The 25,340-nt window shown below is 34.4% G+C and overlaps 1 protein-coding gene across 2 annotated transcripts; it reads right to left on the reverse strand.

Moving 5' to 3' along the window:
• Window positions 1-6,661: 6,661 nt before the first annotated feature.
• On the reverse strand, window positions 6,662-20,427 carry LOC104888756 (uncharacterized). 2 transcript variants are annotated; one of them, XM_010673819.4, is made up of 10 exons: window positions 20,036-20,427; window positions 18,730-19,358; window positions 17,065-17,248; window positions 16,730-16,794; window positions 15,722-15,932; window positions 10,409-10,962; window positions 9,381-9,564; window positions 9,221-9,285; window positions 7,712-7,928; window positions 6,662-7,461 (listed from the first exon to the last, which is right to left on the reverse strand). In XM_010673819.4, exons 1-10 carry the CDS (start codon window positions 20,150-20,152, stop codon window positions 7,105-7,107), a joined length of 2,583 nt encoding a protein of 860 aa, XP_010672121.2. In that variant the 5' UTR covers window positions 20,153-20,427; the 3' UTR covers window positions 6,662-7,104. The 2 variants fall into 2 exon arrangements, with proteins under 2 accessions (XP_010672121.2, XP_010672127.2); XM_010673825.4 differs by lacking the exon at window positions 6,662-7,461 and having other exon boundaries at window positions 7,763-7,928; window positions 9,205-9,285; window positions 20,036-20,423.
• Window positions 20,428-25,340: the final 4,913 nt, after the last annotated feature.

The raw sequence follows: 25,340 nt of genomic DNA on the forward strand, positions 1-25,340 counted from the left end.
ATATTAATTACCTCCCATCAAAGAGGCCATCAGATTATTTAGTGACTAATGAGAAAGATGGGGATCTTCTTTCATGTTTAAATTATATTATAGTAGTATTACTTTAATCGAGGCCACTTATATGATGGTATATACTTCCTCCGTTTTTTTACTTGTATTATTTGTGTTTGCACAAGGATAAGGAGAGAAGAAAGATATAGAGAGATCAAAAAAAAAAACTCATGTTAGGAGAGATATAGAGAAAATATATTGTCAATAATAAAAACGAGGTAAGTGAAAGGAAATTGCTAAGAAGTGGAAAATGATTCAATTAAAAAAAAAATACATGAGGAAGTAAATTTATTCTTGAGTTGTTCTTAGCTAGCCGTGTATTGAGTCCTAATCCTATATCGCTCATTTTTGTTGTTTGTCAATGGACTACTTTTTTTTTTCTAATATTGGTGTTTTAAAAGTGATTTCAATTTACAACTTTTTTTTTATAATCTTGTAATTGGGCCTAGCAACCGAAAAAAGAGATGGTAAACTTAAATATTTTTTTTTGGTAATGATTCTTGTGATTAAACATGGTAAACTTTTTATAGATCGAATAAGAATCATTCATTATATTCATCCATTATAGCCCATGGTAATTTGGAATTTCATGGGAAATATAGATAACGGTCGGAAAAAACTTTATCTACTCACTAGGTCAACAACCCACTACTAATAGAAATAAATAAATAGTGAGATCCAACTCATCAGTTTTAATAGTTTTTTAATGCTCTATTTCTAATGGATTAACTATCCACTGGATAGATATAGCATTGCCGATATCGTTCATGATTCCAGTTAGTTTCTTACTATTGGATAATATTATATGTAAAGGGATAATATTATATCGTAAAGGGTAGAATGGTACTTTACTAGTCATAGGTCTGTAATATCAACACTATATATATTGAATGCCAGGTTAACCTACATAAGGTTAACACACAATTATTCCCACACTTGTACATGGTATCAAGAGCGTAGGTTTTTCTCAATTAAAAAAAAAAAAAAAACTTTGCAGTTTTTGGTTTTCACGCTACACGACAAACACAAACCCAAAAGCAAAGCACGTTTTTTTTTTCTTCTCAACCACCGATGACTGAGCCTGCTTCCGCCGCGCCGGTCATGTTGCTTCTTCCTTGCCGCGTCGATTTCCGGCGTCGCCTCGCCTTCGCCGGCCCGCAGCAACGTCGCCGCACCCTTTTCCGGTGCCGCCTTCCCGCAGCCCTGGTCTGCTGCTGTACAGCCCGAACTGTACGCTTGGTCTTATTTCTCCCAGCCCCTTTACGCCGGCACGTCGCCTTCCTCCGGGTCGCGTGCCACCCCCCGATTTCCGCCGGGTTTTGCGACCTCTTTTCCGGCAACCTCAATTACCGGCCCCCACCCAGCCGTGTCTTCAAATATGATGCCTCCCACTCCTATTTGGTCAACTTCTATCCCCTCAACGCCTCCTGTCGGCTCATCTTATCAGGCCTCCCCTTTCAGTCTTCCGACTTTATCGGCCCCTAACTAGACGAATCTGGTAACCATTACTCTCTCATCCCCTGAAGATTATTTGTTATGGAAAACCCAAATTACTTGTTTTTACTTTCCCATAATCTGCTTGGTATGGTTGATGGTTCTGCTATAATTCCCCCTGCAACTATTATAGATGAACATTGTGTTTCGATTCCTAATAGTTCCTTCTATGAATATTTGCGTTTGGATCAGCAAATAAAATCCTGGATTTTTGCCACATTGTCTAGGGATGTTTTTGTGGATGTACATGATTTATCTACTTCGGTAGAAATTTGGACACGTTTACAGACTAGATTTATGCATGCTAGTATGGCTAGGTCTATGGAATTAAAGGGCTGTTTAACTCGTATTAAAAAGACTGCTTCCCAGACAATGGATGGGTATTTACGGGAAATTAAGGTGATAGCTGATTCCCTTGCTGCTATTCAGTGTCCTGTTTCGAACCAGGACTTAGTTCAGTATACCCTGTTTGGTCTGGATTGTGATTCTGATTATGCGCACATAGTTACCACTCTGCTGCATTATCCATTCCCCATTAGTTTTGATGATTTACGGCCTAAGTTGCTTCTTCATGAGCAACGTTTATTACACTCTAAGGATGCATCTAATCCATCATCCCATCATGCCTTACTTGCCGTCAAATCTACTGGTACTGTGTTCATTTCCTCCCAGAATAATTCTGGAGGGAGAAATCGGGGAAGGAATAACAGAAACAGAGGTGGTAATAATACTCGTGGGGGCAACAATGCTCGGGGTAATAATGGTGGGAATGGAGGAAACAATAATAATCGTGGCTCTGGAGGCAACAACAACAATGGTAATCGGGGACGATCAAATGGTATAAGTAAATTTTCTAACTTGTCATCCTATAGTATGCCTTGCCTAGATTATATTACTAATAATTTGTCGTCTGCAGGGAGTTATTCATCAAATAGTAACAATGTTACCTCTACTCCTACTTCTGATACATGTGGTTTGTGTTGGTTTCCAGGTCACCAAGCTGCTTATGTCCCCAGCATTTCAATTCCAGCTTTGTTCCCTCCTCATCTGAAAGTGTCACTCAAGCCTTAGCTGCACTGTCTGTTGGTGGTGAAGCTAATGACTCAATCTGGTACCCGGATTCGGGAGCTGATTCAATGACTCCTCAGGATGGTACGTTCTCTATAAAACTCCTTATACTGGGTCTAGTTCTGTTGTAGTTGGTAATGGTACCTTACTCCCAATTAAAAGTACTGAAATTTAACTTTAAAAACTGCAAGTCGTCCCCTCCGTTTATCATCAGACTGTCATGTCCCTAATTTAAAACATTTATTATCAGTTAACAAGTTGTGTCATGAAAATGATTGTGTTGTGAGTTTCGATAAAAATTCTGTTTATGTTAAGGACCAGATAACGGGGGAAGTTCTGCTTCAGGGAACCAGTAAACAAGGTGTCTACCCTCTTCAGCCCACATTGTCCCTCCTGAGCCTTCAGTTCCTGCTTTCCTAGCCATTAAGGAGTCGGGTGACGTGTGGCATGCTCGCCTGGGTCATACATCTTCTAGCATTATAGGAATTTATGTTCAATAAATATATCACATGTACCTCTAAGTTTCATGATGATTGTGTAGGATGTAAGCTAGGAAAAATACATCGTTTACCTTTTGATTTCAGTTGAACATATTTCTAATATCCATTATATAAAATTCATAGTGATCTTTGGCAATCTCCTGTTTTCAAATCAATTATTTCGATATTATGTTGTGTTTGTTGATGATTTTTCGCGCTATTCCTGGATTTATCCTTTACGTCGAAAATCGGAAGCTTATTCTAAATTCCTTATGTTTCAAAAGATGGTTGAAAATCTTTTTAATTGCAAAATTAAAATATTTCAAAGTGATGGAGGAAGGGAATTTGAAATTCTCCTCTTCTTCAACATTTTTCTGACAATGGTATTATTTTTCAAAAACCTTGTCCCCATACTCCAGCTCAAAACGGTGTTGCAGAACGCAAACATCGTCATATCATTGAAATGGCTCGTACTATGATTATTCATTCTGACTTTCCTGCGGAATTTTGGGTTGATGCATCATATACTGCCACTTACACTATCAATCGATTACCCAGCTCGGTTTTAGGGGGTGTTTCTCCTTTTGAAAAATTATTTCATCGTCCTCCTTCCTATCAATTTTTGAAAACATTTGGATGTGAATGCTTTCCTTGTTTCTGGACTTAAAAATCACAAACTGCAACCTAAATCTAAAACTTGTGTTTTTATTGGATATGCATTGGAATATAAAGGGTATCGATGTTTTGATCCTACTACCAAGAAGGTCTACACTAGTCGTCATGTTCTTTTTCATGAACATAAATTTCCATATCGTACTTTGGTTGGTCCTCAGTCTCATGAGCCTTACACCTCACCCTTGCTTCTGTCTGTTGACTGGCCCCTCACCAATGTGGCCCGTGAGCATCCCTCGGTTGCCGTGTCTCGACCTATAGTCGTCCCCCAACTCGTGGTCCCTGCTGCCTCGTCGACTCCTGAGTCCCATCCGTCCTCTCTCTCGCGTGTCGAGGCCCCAGCCTCACCCTCTTCGGCTCTTCCCCAGCGTCTGCCCGTGTCGAGGCCACAACAGCTTCTGTCCCGACCTCGCCTGCTGGGCGCCCAGCAAGCGCTTGGTCCAGCGCTGATCTGCCACCCGTGTCCCCCGGGTCGTCACCCTCCTCGCCTACTCTGTCTCCCACACCCTCCTGGCCTAGTCCGTCTCCCGTTGTTGCCAATAACCATCCCATGGTTACTCGTCTTAAAGTTGGAGTGTCTAAACCACGTGTCTTAATGAACTTAAACACTGAAATTGTTGCGTCTGAACCTACTAATTTCAAACAAGCTTCTAAAGATTCACGTTGGCGTCAAGCTATGTTAGATGAATATAATGCTTTGATTAAAAATGACACATGGGAGTTGGTACCTCGCAACTATGATAAGAATCTACTTGGTTGTAAGTGGGTTTACAAGATTAAATATCATTCTGACGGTTCTGTGGAGCGGTTCAAAGCCAGACTTGTTGTTTTTGGCAATCACCAGCAGGCAGGTATTGATTACTTTGAAACCTTTAGTCCTGTTGTTAAACCTACTACTGTTCGCTTGGTTCTTACTATTGTTGTTTCTCTTAAAATGGTCTATTCGTCAGTTAGATGTCAAAAATGCGTTTCTTCATGGTTTTCTTAATGAAGAGGTTTATATGCGTCAACCTCCGGGTTTTATTCATCCATCTAAACCTACTCATATTTGTCATCTCCGTAAGTCCATTTATGGTTTGAAACAGGCTCCTAGAGCTTGGTTCTCCAGGTTTAGCAACTTTCTTTTATCTATTGGTTTCAAGTGCAGCAGTTGTGACACTTCTATGTTTACTCTGAAATATAGTGGTCATCTCATTATTCTTCTCTTATATGTTGATGACATTGTCCTTACTGGTAGTAGTCCTCCTCTTGTTGCCAAATTCATTTCTGTTCTTTCTTCTCAGTTTGCTATGAAGGATTTAGGGGATCTTCATTATTTCTTAGGTGTGCAGGTTGTGCGTACTCCCTCTGGTTTATTTTTGTCTTAACATAAGTATGTCTCTGATTTACTACGTAAATTCCATCTTCATACTGTTAAACCAGTTACAACTCCTGTTGTCTCTAGAGTAACATTGTCTCTGCTTGATGGAGAACTTCTTGCTGATCCCACAGATTATCGTAGTATGGTTGGTGCATTGCAATACTTAACTATGACTCGTCCTGATATTGCTTATGCTGTTAATATGGTGTCTCAGTTTATGCATGCTCCTCGTACTACTCACCTTCATGTTGTGAAAAGAATTTTCAGATATCTGCAGGGCACTTTGGATTATGGATTATATTTATATAGCAGCAGTTCTCCTACTGTGGTTATTGCCTATTACGCTGCAGATTGGGCAGGATGTCCTGACACACGGTGTTCTACTACTGGCTATGCTGTTTTTCTTGGGAAGAATTTAATTTCCTGGCGTTCTAAAAAGCAACCTACTGTCTCCAAATCCTCCACTGAAGCTGAATACAGGGCAGTTGCCTACACAGCTGCAGAAACTATTTGGCTCAAGCAACTTCTTGCTGACATTGGCCATTTTCTCCGTCGTCCTCTGATTGTCTATTGCAACAATGTCTCTGCTACTTATCTCACTGCTAATCCAATTTATCATGATCGTAGCAAACATATTGATGTTGACTATCACTTTGTTCGAGAAATGGTTGCCAAGGGAGGTCTTATTGTTCGACATGTTCCTACTCAGTCTCAAGTTGCCGACATTTTTACTAAAGGCCTATCTACTGACTTATTTACTAAACATCGTACCAATCTATCCGTTGTTTCACCCGTAAAGATTGAGGGGGTGTATTGGATAATATTATATGTAAAGGGATAATATTATATCGTAAAGGGTAGAATGGTACTTTATTAGTCATAGGTCTGTAATATCAACACTATATATATTGAATGCCAGATTAACCTACAGAAGGTTAACACGCAATTATTCCCACACTTGTACACTTACATCGCAATAAGTTCTAGAGCCTAGTGGTACCTAATTCATCAAAAGTTAATCAATTTTATACGTCAGAGGGGAGATCATCATAACACATTTTTCTACGAAATATACCTCTTTCTTGCTTGCGAGCCTTGCCAAAGCATTAGATGGTTTGTTGCTTCGCTTCCTTCATATGCACGAGCTTACTTTTGGTAACTGCCCTAGGAATTCCTCCATCAGACTGCAATAATTGTTACATGTGACTTGATCATCTCCTTTATTTTCTATTTATGACATCAATTACATGTTAACATATATCCCCTAGCTGTGATGTTCTTTCTCTAATATGCCAAATATGAAAGCTCATCCAATAATCAGCCTGGTCGAGTCAAGGCCTGTTTAGTTGTTTTTTGTTTGATTTTCTTTGTTTCTTTTAACATCGGTTGCTTTATTTAGGATAAAATGTCGTTGGAAGTCTCATAATAGACGAGTTGGTTATTTTCATTTGAAAAGGTTAAGAAATGATATAATTCATTAATTTCAAGATTGATTGAGGTATGATTGGCGAGATATTACTAATTAGCACGTCTCATTGATTGGTTGCTTCCCTAGCAAAAATGATATATAAACAATATAGTACATTATACAAATGTGTATCAAAGTTAGAACACATTAATTATTTCGAGTCTTTAATTTCCTGACAGCTAACTGTACAAAAAAAAAAGTCGTAACAAAGCCAAAGGGCTATAGAATTTTTCATTTTCTATTTTCCTAGATGATTCTTTTTCCCATTTGAGAGAAAATTAGGCCCTCTATACTTTACATTTCTAATGTAACCGTTGTTTGTTGCCTCAATTTCTTTATTTCTAGTGCAAAATTGGAGCCTGGAGGTGTCTTTTGAGTTAGCAAATCCTTCTAAATCTCAACATTTATCCTCATTTTGCACCACCACGTACAAGTACACAACCATCATGGCATCACCTCCTTCTCCACGTCCATTTTCTTGGTTCTTTCTTCTTTCAATTTCTATCCTAACTTCACAAATCTCCACTAGCACTTCCCTTCGCCGCCCACACGTCGACGCGCCGTCTTATACTATCTTGTTTATCAAGGAAAGCCTTGATGACTTGAGGTTCTTGAGGAGGTTGTAGGATACATGGATTTTTCTTAGAAGGTCCCTTAACCATACTGTCTAGTCTAAATTGCCTTTGTAGTCCTTCTTCAAAACAAGCCATTTTTTCTGAGCATGTTTCATTGGCTCCTGGAGGAATAGTTGGTTTGTATCTTAAGAGTTTTGCGTACTCGTTTAGCAAATGAAACATGTAGTCGTACACATTATCCATCATCAACTGTTCTTGGACGAATTTGCTACCCGCTTTTCCTATCTTTTGTGCCTGTGATTCACATAAACATATATAGAATAAATTGTAATACACATTCGTCACTGATAGATCTACCTTTTAGTTTTTCGCATCAAGACTAAGAACTTAAATTATCGTTGAGTTAGTCTTGCCTGGTCCACACTAATAATATTAGTGCGAATCAAAAACCATCGACGTGATATAGTGATCCTTTTTTAATAAAGTCGGCCTACTAATAGTAATCACTAGCATTAAGATTTTATAAAAATATCTTAACTTTTACCTTTTCTCTATGCTTGTTACCCCAGTTAACAGCAAACTTGATGGACTTGCACAAGTTCTCAGGATCAGGATTAATAGGCCAGTAATGCTTCATGGGCATCAAGCTTCTTGTAAAGAACTCGTACCACTTAGGTGTTACAAGTAAGGCCACTGAATTACATGCTAGGATATATTTTTCACTCACTGACCATGCTATTCCTTCTATATAGATCTTGTACCTTTTTCATACAAAAATAAAAAGATAGAAATCACCAAAATCAATATCTTCATATTATGAACAAGGAGTAATCATTAATTATAATTTTAAGGTTATCTTATAGTACTTCCTTTATATTCTTTAAGTGCAATACTTTGACTTTTACATCATTCCATACCTTAATAAACTTTAAAGGTGATCATGGGTCGAGCCGGCCCGGCTTTGGCCAAAAAAAGTGGCCGATTTTGGGCCAAAGTCTTGGGCTGAAATTTTCGTGCCAAAACCTGCTAATTTGGGCCGGCCATTTGGGCTTTTTAGGATATTTTCTGGCCGTACCAAAAAATAAGCCTATTTTTTATATTTAAGTCGTCTGTGACCTTTTTTTTTGCCCAAAAAACGGGTCAGGCCTGATAACAAGCCGAAAAATCGTTCCCAAAACCCACTTGTTTTTGGGTTGGGTCGGGTCGGTCACAGGGGTCGGCCCCATGATGATCACCTCTTGACCATATTCTTATTCTAACATATAAAACAAAAATCTATACTAATATATTAAAAGCGTGCGTAAACGAGGAACGGTGCCACGTGGCGCTCTCCCTATGGAGTTTTAGTTCATGTATTTTATGTACAATAAAAAAATTAGATATTACATAGTATAGGTTTTGATCTCATGACCTCAAGTTCATGTACTAAAGTTTTAACCACTAGACCAAGTTTTATTTGGTGTTATCATATCAAAGTACAATATTAATAAATGAAAATTTTTCTTACCCGGGGCAAAGCCCGGGCCTAATAACTAGTGATTATATTAAATGTTGTTGGATTTGATTTTTTTCAATGAATAATTTCATATCAACTTTTATACTTTTTACAAATAATAATTACATGTGTTAATGGTCAAAGTTTTGCATTAACAATAGTTAATTTCTAATTGTTGTACTTATTTAGAAACAGAGGAAGTATAGAACAACGCATTACGTGTTCAAGATGTTATCACTACAAGAAATAGTATATATTATAGATACTTACTCTATTTTTTTATTGCACCATTTCAATTTTTCAAGTTTGTCGAGATGTTTCTTTAAACGTGTCAATATCTCTAATTGCATACTATAACTATAAGTAAAAATTACAAAATTTGATATTTGAAATCCTTAATAATTTGAGACGAATCTTACGAGACTTCACTTGACTATGTTTTGTTTATATAATGATGCAAGATATCTTAACCAAGTTGGTTGATAAATAGTGCCAAATACGAAATGGTACAATTAGAAGAAAAAAAATGAGGAAGTATATACCAATATATACACCAACCTATGAACACATTGATCAGCTAAATTTGATGATTTGAAGCCAAGTTTAGTTTCCTGCTCCCAGTCCTGCAAGAATCATAAAGTCCAAATGACCATATATATCAACTTATAATAAATTATCAATTATGATAATTAATCTTAGGATTAATGTTAATTACTACCTGAGTAGCAATCTGAGCTTTCCATTGATCAGTGGAATTGCATTGAAGAAGCTTGACTCTGTCACCCATAATAGTATTCCCTTTCCAGAAGGCAAAGGGTAACCTATCCATCCAAGAAACTCTATTGTTTCCTCCTGCTAAATCCTTCTTCAATCCTTCCCACCCTTTTATATTGATCTCTGGCCTATAACAACACATAAATAAATCGATATAGGCACTATTCATTTTACCTTAACGCCAGTTTGGTTAATGGTCATAAATGATGATAATGGTTATGTAAATTTGTAAAGAAATTCTAATATCAATATCTATGGTAATGAAATTTCATCACAAAATATATTAATGAAATTTTAGGAAGAAAGTGGATATTTGGGGATGAATAACAATGACATGAGATTTTTTTTACAAATTTCTACAACAACGCATTAACATTACCACAATTTACGACCACTAACCAAACGATCTTTTTCTACGAATCAAAGCTGATTTTTACATATTCCTTATGCTTTTTATCTTTTGTTGTTTACTAATTTTGCTAACTGACTTTTACTCATTGAAACCAATATTTGAGGATTAAAACAGATTTTTGTTGATTTTTACTACTACAAAATACTAATTTATTCAAATATTTTTCTTTTACAACCTTGTTCACTTCAACTATAAAAGATAATTTTAAACAGTTACATATAAGGGTCTGTTCTCCCCAACTTATTTTCAGTTCAGCTCTGGACAATACTTTTACTCTCACATATCACTATTCTTTTCAGTTCTCAATTCAATTCACTTCGGTTCAGTTGTTTTACGCCGAAGAGAACATGCCTTAAGTCCTAATCAGCAAAAGTCAATCCTTATTAGCAAAAAAACATTTTGAATATGTAAAAGTGAGATATATGTAGCCAATAAAAAGTAAAAACAGTGTCAAGCAGTAAAATAAGAACTTAACGACAATTAAGTTGAAGAGAACAGAGCCTAATGATATCGAAAATATGCATATAAGTGAATAGCAAAAGGAAATGAAAGTAAATTACCATCCCCAGAAAGACCAATCAGGAAATGCAATATCAAGAGTTTGATCATCTCCACAATAATGAAAGAAAGGAGGAGCATCACTTGCATTAGTGTAATTACTCTTATGAATGATAGGAACATCTCCTGCTCCAAACATAATATCAAAATCTGGTAGTTTCCCTGGATAAAGTCTTAAGAGTTGCAATATTCCCCATATAGTAAAAATATCTCTTGTTTGATAAGAATCTCTATATTTTTCCCAGTATACTTTACCATCAACAACAACTAGTCTAAAAAATGCAACTTCTTTAGCAGCTTCAACCATTTCTTTAGTAATGCCTGATGATCTCCAAGGTTGTAGGTCTTCATGGATCCATTTCAAGTAGTCGGGGCACGTACGGGTTGTCGGGTCAATTGGGTTAAATGTGGTTGGATAGTTTGAAGGACATGTTTGGATGGTACTATCATTTGTCCCAGTAATGCATTGTAGGGGAAATACTGTTTGTTTGATGATTTCTTTTGAGGCACTTGAAGGGAGTGTTTTTCTCATTAATCTTGTTGCTGCAAGGGATGGCTGTGTAACATCAAATTAAAAATTAGTCTCGTAAAAGACCGCCTACTTTTAAATTAAAACTAGTTATTAGGCCCGGGCTATGCCCCGGGTAAGAAAATTTTCATTTATTAATATTGTATTTTGATATGATAGCACTAAATACAACTTGGTCTAGTGGTTAAAACTTAAGTACATGAACTTGAGGTCACGGGATCAAAACCTATACTATGCAATTTCTAATTTTTTTTATTATACATGGATTTCATGAACTAAAACTCCCTAGGGAAAGCGCCACGTGGCACCATTCCTGGTTTACGCACGTCTTTTAATATATTAGTATAGATTAGGCAATGCCAAAGATTAGTTACATTCTGAGTATCATAATTAGGAATCTTTAGTTGGTTAATTAAATTGCCAAGGATTAGTTACATTCTAAGTATTAGTTTATCCGTATTCATTTGTGGATGTCTCTTATTAGTTTATCCCTTTTTTTTTCGCAGAGTTTTAGAAGAAATAATGCTGTGGGTTATAGAAAGAAAGAAAATCTATTATTTTATATTAAAGTTAAATATATGTGTGATGCAAAATTAGTAGTCCCATTCCAAAAATAGAAACAAAAGAAAGGGGTAAACTAATAACGGACATCCAAAAAGGAATACGGATAAACTAATAGAAACCGGAGGGAGTAAGTAGTAGTCTTTACTCTTTAGTTGGTTAATTAGTGCATGATATGAATCATGATTAAAGGTCATCAATTGCATAATTTTCTATAATTAAAGATTAATACTTGTAACTGTAATCATTGTACTTGTATCCATGACAGTTGACTATAGCTACTTTTCGATTAATTAGAGAGGAGGAAAATATATTTGTTGGTTCAATAGATATTAATTGAAACTTAGGCTATGTTCAGTTCAACTTATTTTTGCTTATTTCAGATCTAATCAGATCAGATCAGATCAGAAAAAATAAGTTCAGATCAGTTCAGATCATGCTTATATTTAAAAATCATTATATCTTTCATTACATATTAGTAAAAATTATAATAATTGAATATTAATAAAGTACTCATTCACACGAATCAAACAAGACCCCACATAACTATATTTTTTCTTATATATTGAGAAAAATCTAAAAGATAAGATCTTGTAATCAGATCAGTTCAGATCAGATCAGAAAAAATAAGTTCAGATCAGATCAGATAAGTTCAGATCAGAAAATTTCAGGTGAACTAAACATAGCCTTAGAGATTGTAACCCTTGTGGCTAACTCATATTCTCCATTCTTTGTTATACATATTAGTTCAATTTTGTTTCATTCTCATGGGTATTGGTGAGATTTTAATATTAATATGCAACTTTTTTTTAATCAAAGCAACTCATTACGTTGATTTTTTTGTTCGATATACAGTTACAGATTAATTAAAATTTAAAATCACAATCACTCACTAACTTTTTTAATTTGTTAAACGAGCCCAACTTCAGATCTTCAACTTTTTATAGTAGTGAATTTATATATACCTGTATTCATCTAATTATTAATGTTTCGCGTTTTAAGTAGTATAATCAGTACTATATATAACTTGTAATAAAATAACAAGTTTTGAAATTAACGCACGCATGACGTGTACATAAGACTGGTTATTCTGAAGGTGAAGAAAATTCTTGGGGACATACCCCTGCGATTACAGCATGAATGTTGCTAGTAACTATGCGGCCATGCGGGTGGCGGTCACCTACTGGTTTGGCCGAAACTTTCTCCTTTCGTGTCAAACATACTAAATCATACTATGCCGAGAATCAAGATGCCATCATGCAAGTACGAAGGCAGGTCTGACACAGATGATCATATTGTTGCTTACGAGGGACATATATATATATATATATATCCCTATACTCAAACGAACGTCCACTCTAGTTTTGGCAGACTTGCTTGAAGAACGTCACTTGTTTCACTACCGATGCGAACAACTTGGCCTAGATGTTTCCTTAAGACTTGGAAACGACATTTTGAATTCCTTGTTACTCGCGAAATTAATTCTAAAGATACATTTGGCTTTCGTACAGCATATGTCACTGTAGCCTATAGGACCAATGTAATGCATTATCTGTTGGAAAACCTCGTGTTAGAGCTCTAGCCATTTTCCAAGACATCAATTTCAAATTATAAACATAGATATCATGTCTAACAATGCTTACAAACTTGCAGTCCTTGTTCTTATTATCACATCCAAATCCTTCATTACTATTTTCTTCAACATTGTGATCAAGTGTTGAAACATACATAGAAAGTCTTCCTAATCCGAATTCTAGTGGTAGAGAAGAAGCCTATATTGCAATCCATCGCAATAGTCATGTATATACTCTATCACAGGCTACCCACCCTCCACCATACCCCGAATCTCAATTCTCACCCTAGGAGGTAGCTTGAGGGATGATAAGGGAACTCCGGACTTGGATGGTTGGGTTTTGCAAGCCAACCTTTCCAAATCCCCTCTTATGGCGGAACTTATGAATATTCGTGAGGCAATGCATTACCATGGTGCTCGCAAAAATAAATTTTGCAAGCGAACCTCTCGAATTGTAATAACTTTAATTGCATAACTATTTAGTTGTTTTCCTATGTTCACCCAAAAATAAGATCCGGTGATACTCTTAACTCGATCTAATATGCATATAAACATAATTTAATATTAATAAAAATGATTGATAGTTTCTTTCAAAAACCATAGAAGATTTTTTATTTGTATTCTTTGAAGATTGAAAAAATTTATATATGGGATGAAACAAGACTACAAGAGGTACTTACAACATTCATGTACCGAGTGCCAAGAAAAGCACAAATGAGGAGAATGGCGTAAAACAGGACAATAGTTGAAGACCTTCGCCTGAAAGTCCATGTTATGGCTTCCACCAATTGAGAATTCATATGAAGTTGAATACATTGAGCATATTATTATTGAAGAAGTATAGGGTTTGAAAAGGAGAGAAAAAGGAAAGAAAAAACTTACAATCTTGTTTGGAAAAAATAAACAAAGTAGAAAAGAAGCGCAATTTTCTCAAGCAAATGAGAAATGTATCACATATTTTATAGCCTCACATTTTGACTTGTGTTACTACTTTTAGAAAAACATATTCTTTCATTTTTCTATTTAGGCAAAACTTATAATCTTTTCATATATTGCATTTTATTTTTGTGTAACTTATCAGATGTAACTTAACGTGTGCTGTGTGGTTTATCAATTTTGTAAAACACAATTTTTTTTTACGGGTAAAACACGATAGCTATGATGATTATTACAACGACGATTGCACAATAGAATGAATTAATCACAGGGGGAAAAAAAGTGACATTTTGAAACAAATAGAAAAAAAAAAGAGTAATTACTTTCATTACAACCAAACGCATTAATATGAATTATTTTCGTACAAATTTTATTTGCAACAAAATAATATCCTCAAAAAAGATGCCTATATACAATTGATGTCTCTTTTCAGCATCAATATAGGGAGGCAAAATATAATGGTGTATCAATGAGCAAGAGTATCTAATGCTAAATTCTATACACAAATTATGGGCTATTTTGACATGTCCTGTTACAAATTCATATGACAAAATGCATATAATAAAGTATTAATGCTTCCTCTTTCAATGATTATAATAATTATTATAATTAAAAAAATGAATTTCATCGAGTACTAACAGATTTTATGCTGCGCTCGGGAAGGATGAATTGCTCCCGAAAAGGAATCTATTGATTCTCTCCAAATTGGTTGGACTGTAAGTGCGATGATTTACTTCACGGGCGAGGTCTCTAGTTCAAGTCCAGGATTAAGTATAGTATTGATCAGCCTATTCTTGCCAACCCCTCTATGTCCATTAAAATCTCTTGTTTAGTACTAAGAAATGTTTGAAGACGATGAGGATTATAAGCAGGAGGTATTTTGCAAGGGCTTGTTTGGGAAGGAGCTTTTACTAGGGAATTAATTTTCCACTGCTTTTCTTTCCCAAGAGCCTTGCAAGCCATTGTTTCTGAACACACTTCTACAGCTCCTGGAGGTACATTTGGCTTGTAATTTAGGAGTTTTCCATATTCATTTAACAAATGGAACATGTAATCATATACATTCTTCATTTTTAGCTCCTCCATTATGAATTTGTTGCCACTCTTTGCAATCTCTTGAGCCTGTATGATAGTTCAAATAGAAAAAATATTATAGTTGCACTTTCGTTTCTTTAATATGGTTACTCGGTACTTTTGTGGTCGAAGTTTGAAAACTAATTAATTGATAGAGTATTAAACTATTCCTGTGACTCCAACCATTAGCTGAAGCTTTTGGTTGAGTTAGTCCTTTGGCATAGTATCGGAGCCAGCGTGACATAAAGGTCACGGATTCAAATCTCATCCACCCTAGGGAGACTTGTGTTGAATCCACACTTCAAGTCCAATGGGCTCTCGCGTGAGGGAGCGTGATAGAGTATTAAACTATTCCTGGAACTCCCATCATTAGCTTAAGTATCCAGTGTCGTGTCGGACACAACACGACACCCCGTTTTTGACGTAAATGAAAGTGTCGGAGTAACACTGATATCTACAACAAAATAAAAGATGCTATGGTACTAAATAATCTTGTAGATGGTATTTGTTGGTTTAATTTCTTTTCTACTCCGAAAAGTGAAAGCAATAAAAACTGTATAATGTTGCCTAAGTGAATTGAAACCACATGAATTAAAGGTAACTATGCTGTTGAAAAATTGACAGAAGATAAAAGAGGTGTACCTTGTTTGGGTTTTTATTACCCCATTTAACTGCAAATTTGATGGATTCACATAGTTTTGAGGGATTAATAGGCCAGTAATGTGTCAAAGGCAGTAAACCCCTGGTGAAAAATTCATAGTATCGCGGTTGTACTAGCAGTAACATTGAATCACAAGCTTGGATGTATTTCTCACTTGTTGACCATGCTTTTCCTTCCATATATATCTTGTACCTTCATCATTAATTAGTATATTCAATTAATTAGAGCAACAAAAGATATTAAGATAACTCGAGCTCTGATACCATGTTAATTTTTAGATTATATGAAATAGGTTTGGGTAAAACAATAAGGAGGAGGAGAGTTTAGCCGACTTACAAGCCCAATGAGATTTCCTTTTAAAATCAATGGCTGATAGGAGGAGTAACTCCCAATCTTATGAAGTGGTTTAGTCTCTCCTCTTTCTCTAATATGGGACACTCACATGTGGTGATCAATGGGATTCAACAAATTGTGAGGACACATTCATAGTGATACGTACACGATCATTAACGAAAGATTTTTTCAGTATCGATTTCCTAATTTACCTCGCCTAATAAGTGAGCTGGTTAAGCTTGAAGAAGTTTACTGAAGGGGTCGTGTTTCTCAGTTGGGGTCGTGTTTCTCAGTTCTATGCCTAGTCATAAGCATTGCATTACTATTTACTACAATGTGTTATGACTTATCGTATTCTCAAATTCTCTTCTTTGATTAGATTACGTCACCTAATTCAGCAAAGCTCAACCTCTTTGTATTTACCCCCTAAGCACAATTGATTAAAGAGCATAGTCTTTTACATATTACTGCGTATATAAGAATATTTACCTAGTATGTTCTGTATTAACTTAAGAAAAAACAAATAGCAACGTTTTGAGACAGTCTTACAATAACTCATTTATATGAATCCGAGGTGGATTTATAATCTTTGATGTTTTATAAGAAGTTGCTGTAAATCCCTCTAATCAAAAACTGATGAAGAAATTGAAACTTACCTGTAGTTACATTGATCTGCTATATTCGACTCTCGAAAACCATGTTTAACTTCAAGTGCCCAATGCTAAACAAACCCAAAAACAAAATTAATCAGATCCAATAATAGCTTTCAGCTATGTTGTTCAGACACGGATTGAGTGTCTACTCGGACGGGTGTCCAAGTGTCCGACTCAGTTAATTTGTAGAAAAAAAGACAAGTTTTTAGTTTAAAATAAAGTATACGAGTGAAGTGTCGTGTCGGACATGACACAACACGACACCCGATTATTGAGGTAAATGGAGGTGTCTGGAGTAACATTTCAGTATTGAAAAAAGATAATGTATTCATGTTTACCTGTTCATAGATCTCAGTATTCCATTTTCTACTTGAATTGCATTTATTAAGGTATATTCTGTTGCCTGTTTGTAGATTTCCTTTCCAATAAGCATTAGGCAGTCTGTCTACCCATTTCACATTTTCATTGCCTTTCTTTATTTCTTCCAATTGGAGCTCCCATGGCTTTATATTTACCTCATGCCTACATTCCCACAAGAGCTAAGTTAATACTTCAATTTCTAAGATACTTCTCTAAATTAAGATGAAGGGTCATCTTTCAAAGTAAGCTTCATTGGATTCGAACCCGGACTATACGCAAAAAAGCCGAAAAAAAATCAAGTGTTCTAACTTCTCCTATTAACACCCATTATATTAAGCATGAAAAAACAGATCTTATGGGAAAATTATAACTTGAGAAGAATGGTACCTATAAACTATAAGTGGTAGTAGATTGGACCAATCAACACAACTACAAGTAAGGATGCAAATGGATCATCCATCATCCGCTTAATCCGGTTTTATTAGCGGGTGAAAACCCGAAATAAATGGATGAGAAGCAGGTGGCGGGTGAAGCGGGTGATTTTTTTCATCTGTCACTAACCCATCACCCGCTTAACACCCACCCCTCATCCATATTATCAATTACACATACTTTTTAAATTTTTTAGTTGAAAATTTTAATGAATATGTAAATGGCAAAAAAAATTTGTAAAAATTGTTATATATCTCCTCATCCGTTAACCACCGATTAACCACCCGTTCACCCGGTGGATGACGGATGGATAGATGGATGCAGGTGATGGATGGATGCGGGTGGAGTGGATGAATGCGGGTGAAGCTCCACCTTCCCCGAACTTGATCCATTTCCATCCCTAACTACAAGTAAAAATCTACATTGGACCACATAAACCAAAAGAATACAAATGGACCCTGTCCCAACTCCCAACCACAAAGAAACATGAAGAAACGAAACTTCTCTTAAAGACGACGCCTAAGTACCTAACTAGTGTGTCATTTTCTTGTGCCTATTTTACTCCTCAAATTCCAAAACTTACCAATCAAAACATATTACTTACTCTACTAATCTAATTCGTCAAGCCTTTTCTTAGAAAATAGATACGATATTTTAAATCTGCAATCATATTTAGGCCTTGTTTGGTTGTATATAGGAAGTCATACTTTTTAGGAAGTTATTTTTTCCATGTATTTGAAATTCCTAGGAAGTGTAAAATTGTGTTTGGTTGATAATGGGAAGTAGAACTTCCTCTGGGAAGCTCTACTTACCTAGGGGACCTAGGTAAGTAACTTCCTCCATTTTGGAGGAAGTAGAACTTCCTAGGAAGTGCAAATTTCCATGATTTTACCAACCAAACAACTTCATATACTTCTACTTCCTAAGAATTTGCACTTCCCATGATTTGTTTTGTCAACCAAACAAGGCCTTAGTCTAGAATCTAAACCATTTTCTTATATGACTCCGTAAAAACACACAAAAGAAAACAGTTTTAATCAGAAATTGTTTGATTGACTTGTGATAAAGTAAAGGAGGTTATGAACATAATATTCTAATGTGACAAAGATCAATAACAATATAAGGATGATTAGCACTTTCTTTATGAACATAAATTAATCAAAAGTAACAAATCAACAAGTAATTAATTAAAGATGAAAGAGAATCATTACCAACCCCAAAATGACCAATCTGGAAAAGGAATATCCAAATGCTCATCATCTCCACAATAATGAAACATAGGAATAGGATTAGGATTAACAGCAGCTTCATAATCATTCTTCTTAATCACTGGTTTATCATCACAATTAAACATCAAATCCATATCTGGTAACTTTCCTGGATACAATCTCAGAAGTTGCAAAAAACCCCATATTGTAGTAACATCTCTTGTTTGGTATGCTCTTTTATATTTTTCAACATAAATTCTTCCATCCAAAATTAGTAGCCTGAAATGTGCTGTACTTTTCCCTGCTTCTACCATTTCTTTTGTTATCCCTTTTGTGTTCCAAGGCTTTAAATCTTCATGGATCCATCTGAAGTAATCCGGACACGATTCGAGTGTCGAATTGACCTCTTGCTCATCATCATCATCATCATCCATTGTGGTTGGATAATTGTTTGTTGGGCATGTTTGGTTTGTGTTAGTTAGGGGGCAAATGAGGGGGAATTCTGTTGTTTTTGATAAATGGGTGGACTTTTTTTTGGTGATTTTTAGTGGGAGTTTTGTTGTATGTAAGATATTGGTATCACTTTTGCTTAAATTTGCAGATTTCCTGGATGATGGGATTGCAAGTTTAGGCTGAAAATTTAAGGAATGAACAAACAAAGAACAATGAATTCAAATCAGGATTTTGTTTATTGAATTATGTACTGTAATTCTGGAAATTTTCTATTGTAAATCAAGCATATATATTATTAACAACTAGAGGCTAGAGCTATGAATCTCTGAGACACAATAACATGAGTAAAACCCACCTAAAAACAAATGTGAAGTCAACGAGAGAAACTAGAACACACGAACATGAATTCAACCCGAACCTAACCCAGTTTAGTCAAATTGTCATATTATGCAATAATCCTACATTTTACATAGTCTTTGTAATGTTTTGTGAACTCCAAAACAACATGAGATTCAACACGAGCACGACTTTTTGAGCTTCTGATAGGATTTGGTGCATAAAAATTACTAATGTTCAAACTCAAAAACTTCAAAAAGACCATCTAGTAATTAGACACTCTAGTAACTAGACAAGATCTTGGTGTAGAGGAGATGTGTTATCACGGGGATGCTTTGTCTAGGTGGGAGCATGATGATAATGCTCGGGATTGCATCTAGATAGGAGCATGAGCGTAAATTTAAATAATGGACCCCTCTAAATCTCCATCAAATTAAACCATATAGTAAAACTAGATAAAAACATATATAGAAAGCTTAGACTTAGAACAATATAAAGATTTGATAGAAGAAGAACTTACAACATTATGATGAAAACGTTGAACTAGAATGAAGCAGACAAAGAAAAGAAGGATGTAAAAGTAGAAAAGAAATCTCTTTTTAGTCATAGTAACACATCCCATCTTCTCCAACACCATTTGTTGCTTTAATGGTGGATTTTGAGCTAACTTCTTCTTCTTCTGAGCTTAAAAACTTGCATATAATATAAGATCTTATTTGTTATTTCTTCATATAATTTGTCAAAAACTGAGCACCCCAAGAATAAAATTTTGGAGGAAATTTGAAGGATTTTTTTATTTCTCAAACCAACTACCCAGACAAAATGAAATTATTTACATCTGTTTTTTCTTGAATAATTGAAATATATAGTACTAGTACAGTAAAAAGAGATTTTTTTTTTAGATGGTGAATTATTAATTATTATTGGCATGTGTGTTTGATTATCTTCTCAAGCTAAAGTTGACTTGCATGCTTTTTGTTCTTTTTTGCTTTTTTTTTTTGTGGGGGAGTGGAGAGTGAGTGAGATAACATGACTGGCCCATTTTCATTTTTGATAATTATACACGACTGGCCCATTATGATTAAGCTAGGATATTTGAGACTCGAGAAACTACGTTATACTATTCATATATATACGGCTCTAGTGGTGTCAAAACAGGTTCTGGGTATACCCACGGTGAACCAGGTCATACCCGGACAGGTCAGGATTCTGATTGTCAGTGCCCCGGGTCATGACTGGTCAGGTTTTGTTCAACTGGGTCGAACACATTTGAATCATTGGATTCCCGGGTGTCGGACAGGTTTGAACGTTCTATTTACAAGTCGATCCATTCCCGGGTATAATCGCCCTTTGACATTTTTTTAGCCGGGTTTGTGAAGGTCGTATTTAGGTTCCATGTACGGTTTAGTTAAGTGAAATGTACTCGGGTTGAATTAGTAATGACCTTAGTTCGATCCTTGTGAAACATCGGGTCCATTCGCTATTGAACGCCCATTCAACTTTGGGTAAATCCTGGTCGGGTCATCTTGATTTTGTTATGTATTTTATAAACGAATCATATTAATAAAAGTATTAAGATCGATATATATGTGTGTGTGTGTGTGTGTGTGCGTGTGCGCGATAAATATAAGGATGACAACGAAAAATCAATAAAAACACTATATTGATTACCGTGATGTTTAATATATTCTTTTAGTCAACCCTTATTTCGAAAACTGCGTAAAACCACTCTAATGAGTAAAGGAGTAGAACGAATCTTCATATGTTTTAATATTATATATTATAACCAGCGACAATAATAACGAGTAGACGATCAATTCCAAACTTTATATAAATGATTTATTATTGTAAGCATTATGATTGATATATAAGTTTGTAAATAGCTATGATGGTAATAAGAATAATAATACTAATAAACACAAAGCACAATGATAATAGTAAAAATACAAATAATAACAGTAATAGTAACAAGGCTAAAAATAGCAATAGTAATACAAATAAGAATAGGAATACTAATAATAACAATATAAATACTAATATCTTGAATCATTTTAATATAAGATTGATATCAAAATAATTGTAGAACCAATCTAATACTCTATTGATTATAGATTAGTATAACGACTCTTAATATGTTATAATAATGCTATAACAAATGACAATCATACATTCATATGTTTACAACGACGGTTCATATGAGGCCTAGGTGATTATAACGAGGGTTCATATGTTGCACAATAATAATGATAATGAATTATACCCCCAAATCATTATCCCTTACGTATGCGTGCGATATATATATGGATGATAACGAAAAAACTAATAAAAACACTATATTGTTTACCATGATGTTTAGTGTATTCTCATAGTGAACTCGTATTTGGACTAATCAATTGAGTAAAACCACTCTAATGAGTAAAGGAGTAGAACGACTCTTCATATATATATATAACCAATGACAATAATAACGAGTAGATGATCAATTCCAAGCTTCATATAACAACAACAATAATAATTAATATAAACTTAATAGATTAAAGTATAATATCTTTATCTATCTCATTGATTATATCTTGATATATATGTAAAACCCAACAAATAAGATATCATTTCATCCCAACCGTCGATTAAAACAAACCTATGGCTTAAACCTCATAGATACAATCACGCATCAATATATATATTGTTATAATATAGTTCACGTAAATGACTATAATTAAAACTTCAATTGAGTACGTAATAGTTGTATATAAGTAATATTTCAATAAATTTAGTTTTGTAACAATGACCACAAGCAACATATATAACTAGTATAACTATTTACGGATTCTTAACAATAACAATATAAATACTAATAGTAATATAGTAGCAACAATGTTAAGAATAGCAATAGCAATAACAAACATAACACGGTATATATGCTTTATGTTGTGACTATATATGATAAAGTATAAACAAATAATTTTATCAATGTGTTTAATCATTTTAGTATAATTTTGGTATTAAAATCATTATAAAACCCGTCTAATACTCTATTGATTATAAATTAGTATAACGACTCTTGATATGTTTACTATAACAAATGACAATACTAATTAAATTTAGAAAACTAATTTCTTAAAAATCAATAATACTAATTAAATTTTGAAAGTTTCTAATTTCTATTAATTTATAATACTACTAATTTCTAAAGTTAGTAAACTAATAATATTAGAACTAGAAATTAGAATACTCAAATCATAATAATATCAAAATACAATACTAGTTTATTAGTAGTTTAGGCTATTAAAATTTTTTTGAGGGAAAAACCATTGATTTTATAAAGATGAAAATCCAACCATTGATTAAGTTAGCAATCCATGTGATTGACCACTCTCAATTCTCATTGGTCATAATATAAAGTCAAAGATTATGAATTAAGACCATTGATTTGAAAAGATCAAAATCCAACCATTGAACTACATCCCTTTCTAACCCTAAACCCTCTCCCTTCCCTCCTATCATCATTCCTCAGTAATAGCCTCCCTCACTCTCACTTCTCCCTCTCTGAGATTTCCTTCCTCAGCCTGACTCGTACTCCTCCCTCCCTCTCATGGTAGATCTCCTTCAACTTTCTCTCTCACGCACCTCTCTTCGCTACCGACGTTCAAGCTTCGCGGTCGTTCAAGCACACAACGTCTCTTCTTCTCTCTTTCACGCGAACGTTCAAGCTTATCGTTCGTTTGTTCGATATCAATGGCTTCAGATTTAGTTTCCAGATCTCGCCGGTCGGTCTTCATTCTCTCATCATCTCGCCGGTCTGATAAAACTAGAGTATAGAATTGCTTTAAGATCTTCACTTAGAGAAGATTTCACTGAAGGTGTCCGTGCTGTCTTGGTTGACAAGGATCAGGAGGACGTGAAAATGGAATGTGGTAGGAGGACGAATCGACGGAAGGAATCGGAAACGAAGAGTTGATTTCAGAGGAAGGAGATGTGGAGTTGATGAGAGAGAGAATGTCGAAAGATTTTTAGCGTTTATTTTTAATTTAGTTTATTTAAATTTTGAATTATTCAGCGTTTAATTTTAATTTTAATAAACTCTAACTAAATTTTGTCTATTTTTTTTTTTGAGGGGAAATTTTGTCTATTTTTAATTTAGTTTGTTCATCGTTGTAAATCATTTCTTAATTTAGCTTGTTTATATATTATTTTTTAGATTTTTAATTGTCGAAATCTTCAACAAGGCTGAATGTTGTTTTAGATTTTTGATTTAGCTTGTCAATAACATTATTTTCGCAATTCGTTTATTAATTTAGCTTATTTAAATATTAGTTTTTAGATTTTTAATTCGTATAATATTATTTTTTGCGCTGAATAATTTAGAATTTTGTAATTCATTTTTCTTGTTTTTATTAATTTATTTTTTCGTTTACTGTCTTTTTCTTCTTGTTTTTGTTAATTTATTTGTTTATTTACTATCTTTTTCTTATTTTTGTATTCTTATTAATTTAACTGTATTATGATATTGCATGTAGAATCTCTTGCTTTTTCAGAAATGATAAAGATTGTTGGTGGTGTTTGTTAATTGAACAAGATTTGCATAAAACCAGTAGTTAACAAGTACTTGATTAAGCGATTTAAAATCGCTGGTTTGGGATCTAGAAATAGTTTTGTAAGTTGATGTTATCTTAGGTTTAATAAGTTTAATAAAAAAATCAAAGTAAAAATAATTGACTTGTGAATTCAAGTACAATTTGATGTAGATAACAATAAATTAATTTGGTTACTAAACAACTTTGGTTAGTCAAGTTCAATTTTTGATTAAAATTTGTCAAGTTTCAACTCAATTTTTGTTCAATTTAATTTTAGTAAAAATAATTTACATGTTGACGTTGTGACTTTAATAATATACATCAATAGATGTAAAATTAAAACAAGAGAATAATGTACACAAATAATTCAAAAATAAATGAAATAAAAATATAACAAATACATGATATTGAAAGTGTAACCCTCAAATAGTCAAATTAAATGTAATTTAATTTTTAATTTTTTATTTAATTAATTATTAAATGTAAGCAATTTTATAAATTAACATATTTAAATTATTTTGTAGATATATAAAAAAAATTGAATTTTAATAATATCTTGTTGATTGCGGTCGGGTTCGGGTTTGAGAGCAGGTCTGTCTGAACAGGTCAGGATATAATCTTGCCGGGTGCCGGTCAGGTCTGGGTAATCCCAGGTCAGGTTTCGGTCAGGTCTAAGGACTGACCCTCACAGGTCGAACCAGGTTCAAGTCAGGTCAGAATCAGGTTGACCCAGCGGTCAGATCTGATTCTGACACCACATTATACGCCAGATACTTCCCCGTTTTATAATAAGTGAAACATAGAGATTGGGAACAAGATTTAATAAACATCACTTTTAAAAGCGATGAGAGAGAAAACCAAGGATGTCTTGGCCTAGTAGTTAAGATTGAGGTGCTATGTACAATAGGTCACAGGTTCGAATCCCCCTCCCCTTCTTTGTACTTTGTACCGCCTAGGTATGTTTCACTCATTTTGAAACGTTCTAAAATAATAAGTGTTTCACTTATTATGAAACGGAGAAAGTATATGATTATATCTATTTAGAAATCTCCTCGTGCGAAAGATCTCCTAACCTTATTAAAAAATAAGTACTCCCTCCGTCCCATAATAAAGTGCTTGCATTCCTCTTTGGGTGTCCCAAAATGTTGTGCCTATATCTTTTTTATCAATTTTTTTGGATTAAATTATCCTTCATTTCTACATAAAATTTTCCAAAATACCCCTACTTTCTTTTAAAATATGTGCCCCTAT

The sequence above is a fragment of the Beta vulgaris genome, chromosome 1 (genome assembly GCF_026745355.1).
Source record: "Beta vulgaris subsp. vulgaris cultivar EL10 chromosome 1, EL10.2, whole genome shotgun sequence".
In the NCBI taxonomy this organism is placed as follows: Eukaryota; Viridiplantae; Streptophyta; class Magnoliopsida; order Caryophyllales; family Amaranthaceae; genus Beta; species Beta vulgaris.

What these genes read in the sequence shown, in the direction of transcription:
- LOC104888756 (XM_010673819.4), bottom strand. Translation starts at nt 20,152, where the DNA reads ATGGTGTTGGAGAAGATGGGATGTGTTACTATGACTAAAAAGAGATTT. An exon ending in GATTGGTCATTTTGGGGTTG is followed by an intron (nt 17,249 to 18,729) that starts GTAATGATTCTC and finishes GTGGGAATGTAG; the next exon opens with GCATGAGGTAAATATAAAGC. An exon ending in GTAACAAGCATAGAGAAAAG is followed by an intron (nt 7,462 to 7,711) that starts GTAAAAGTTAAG and finishes TGTGAATCACAG; the next exon opens with GCACAAAAGATAGGAAAAGC.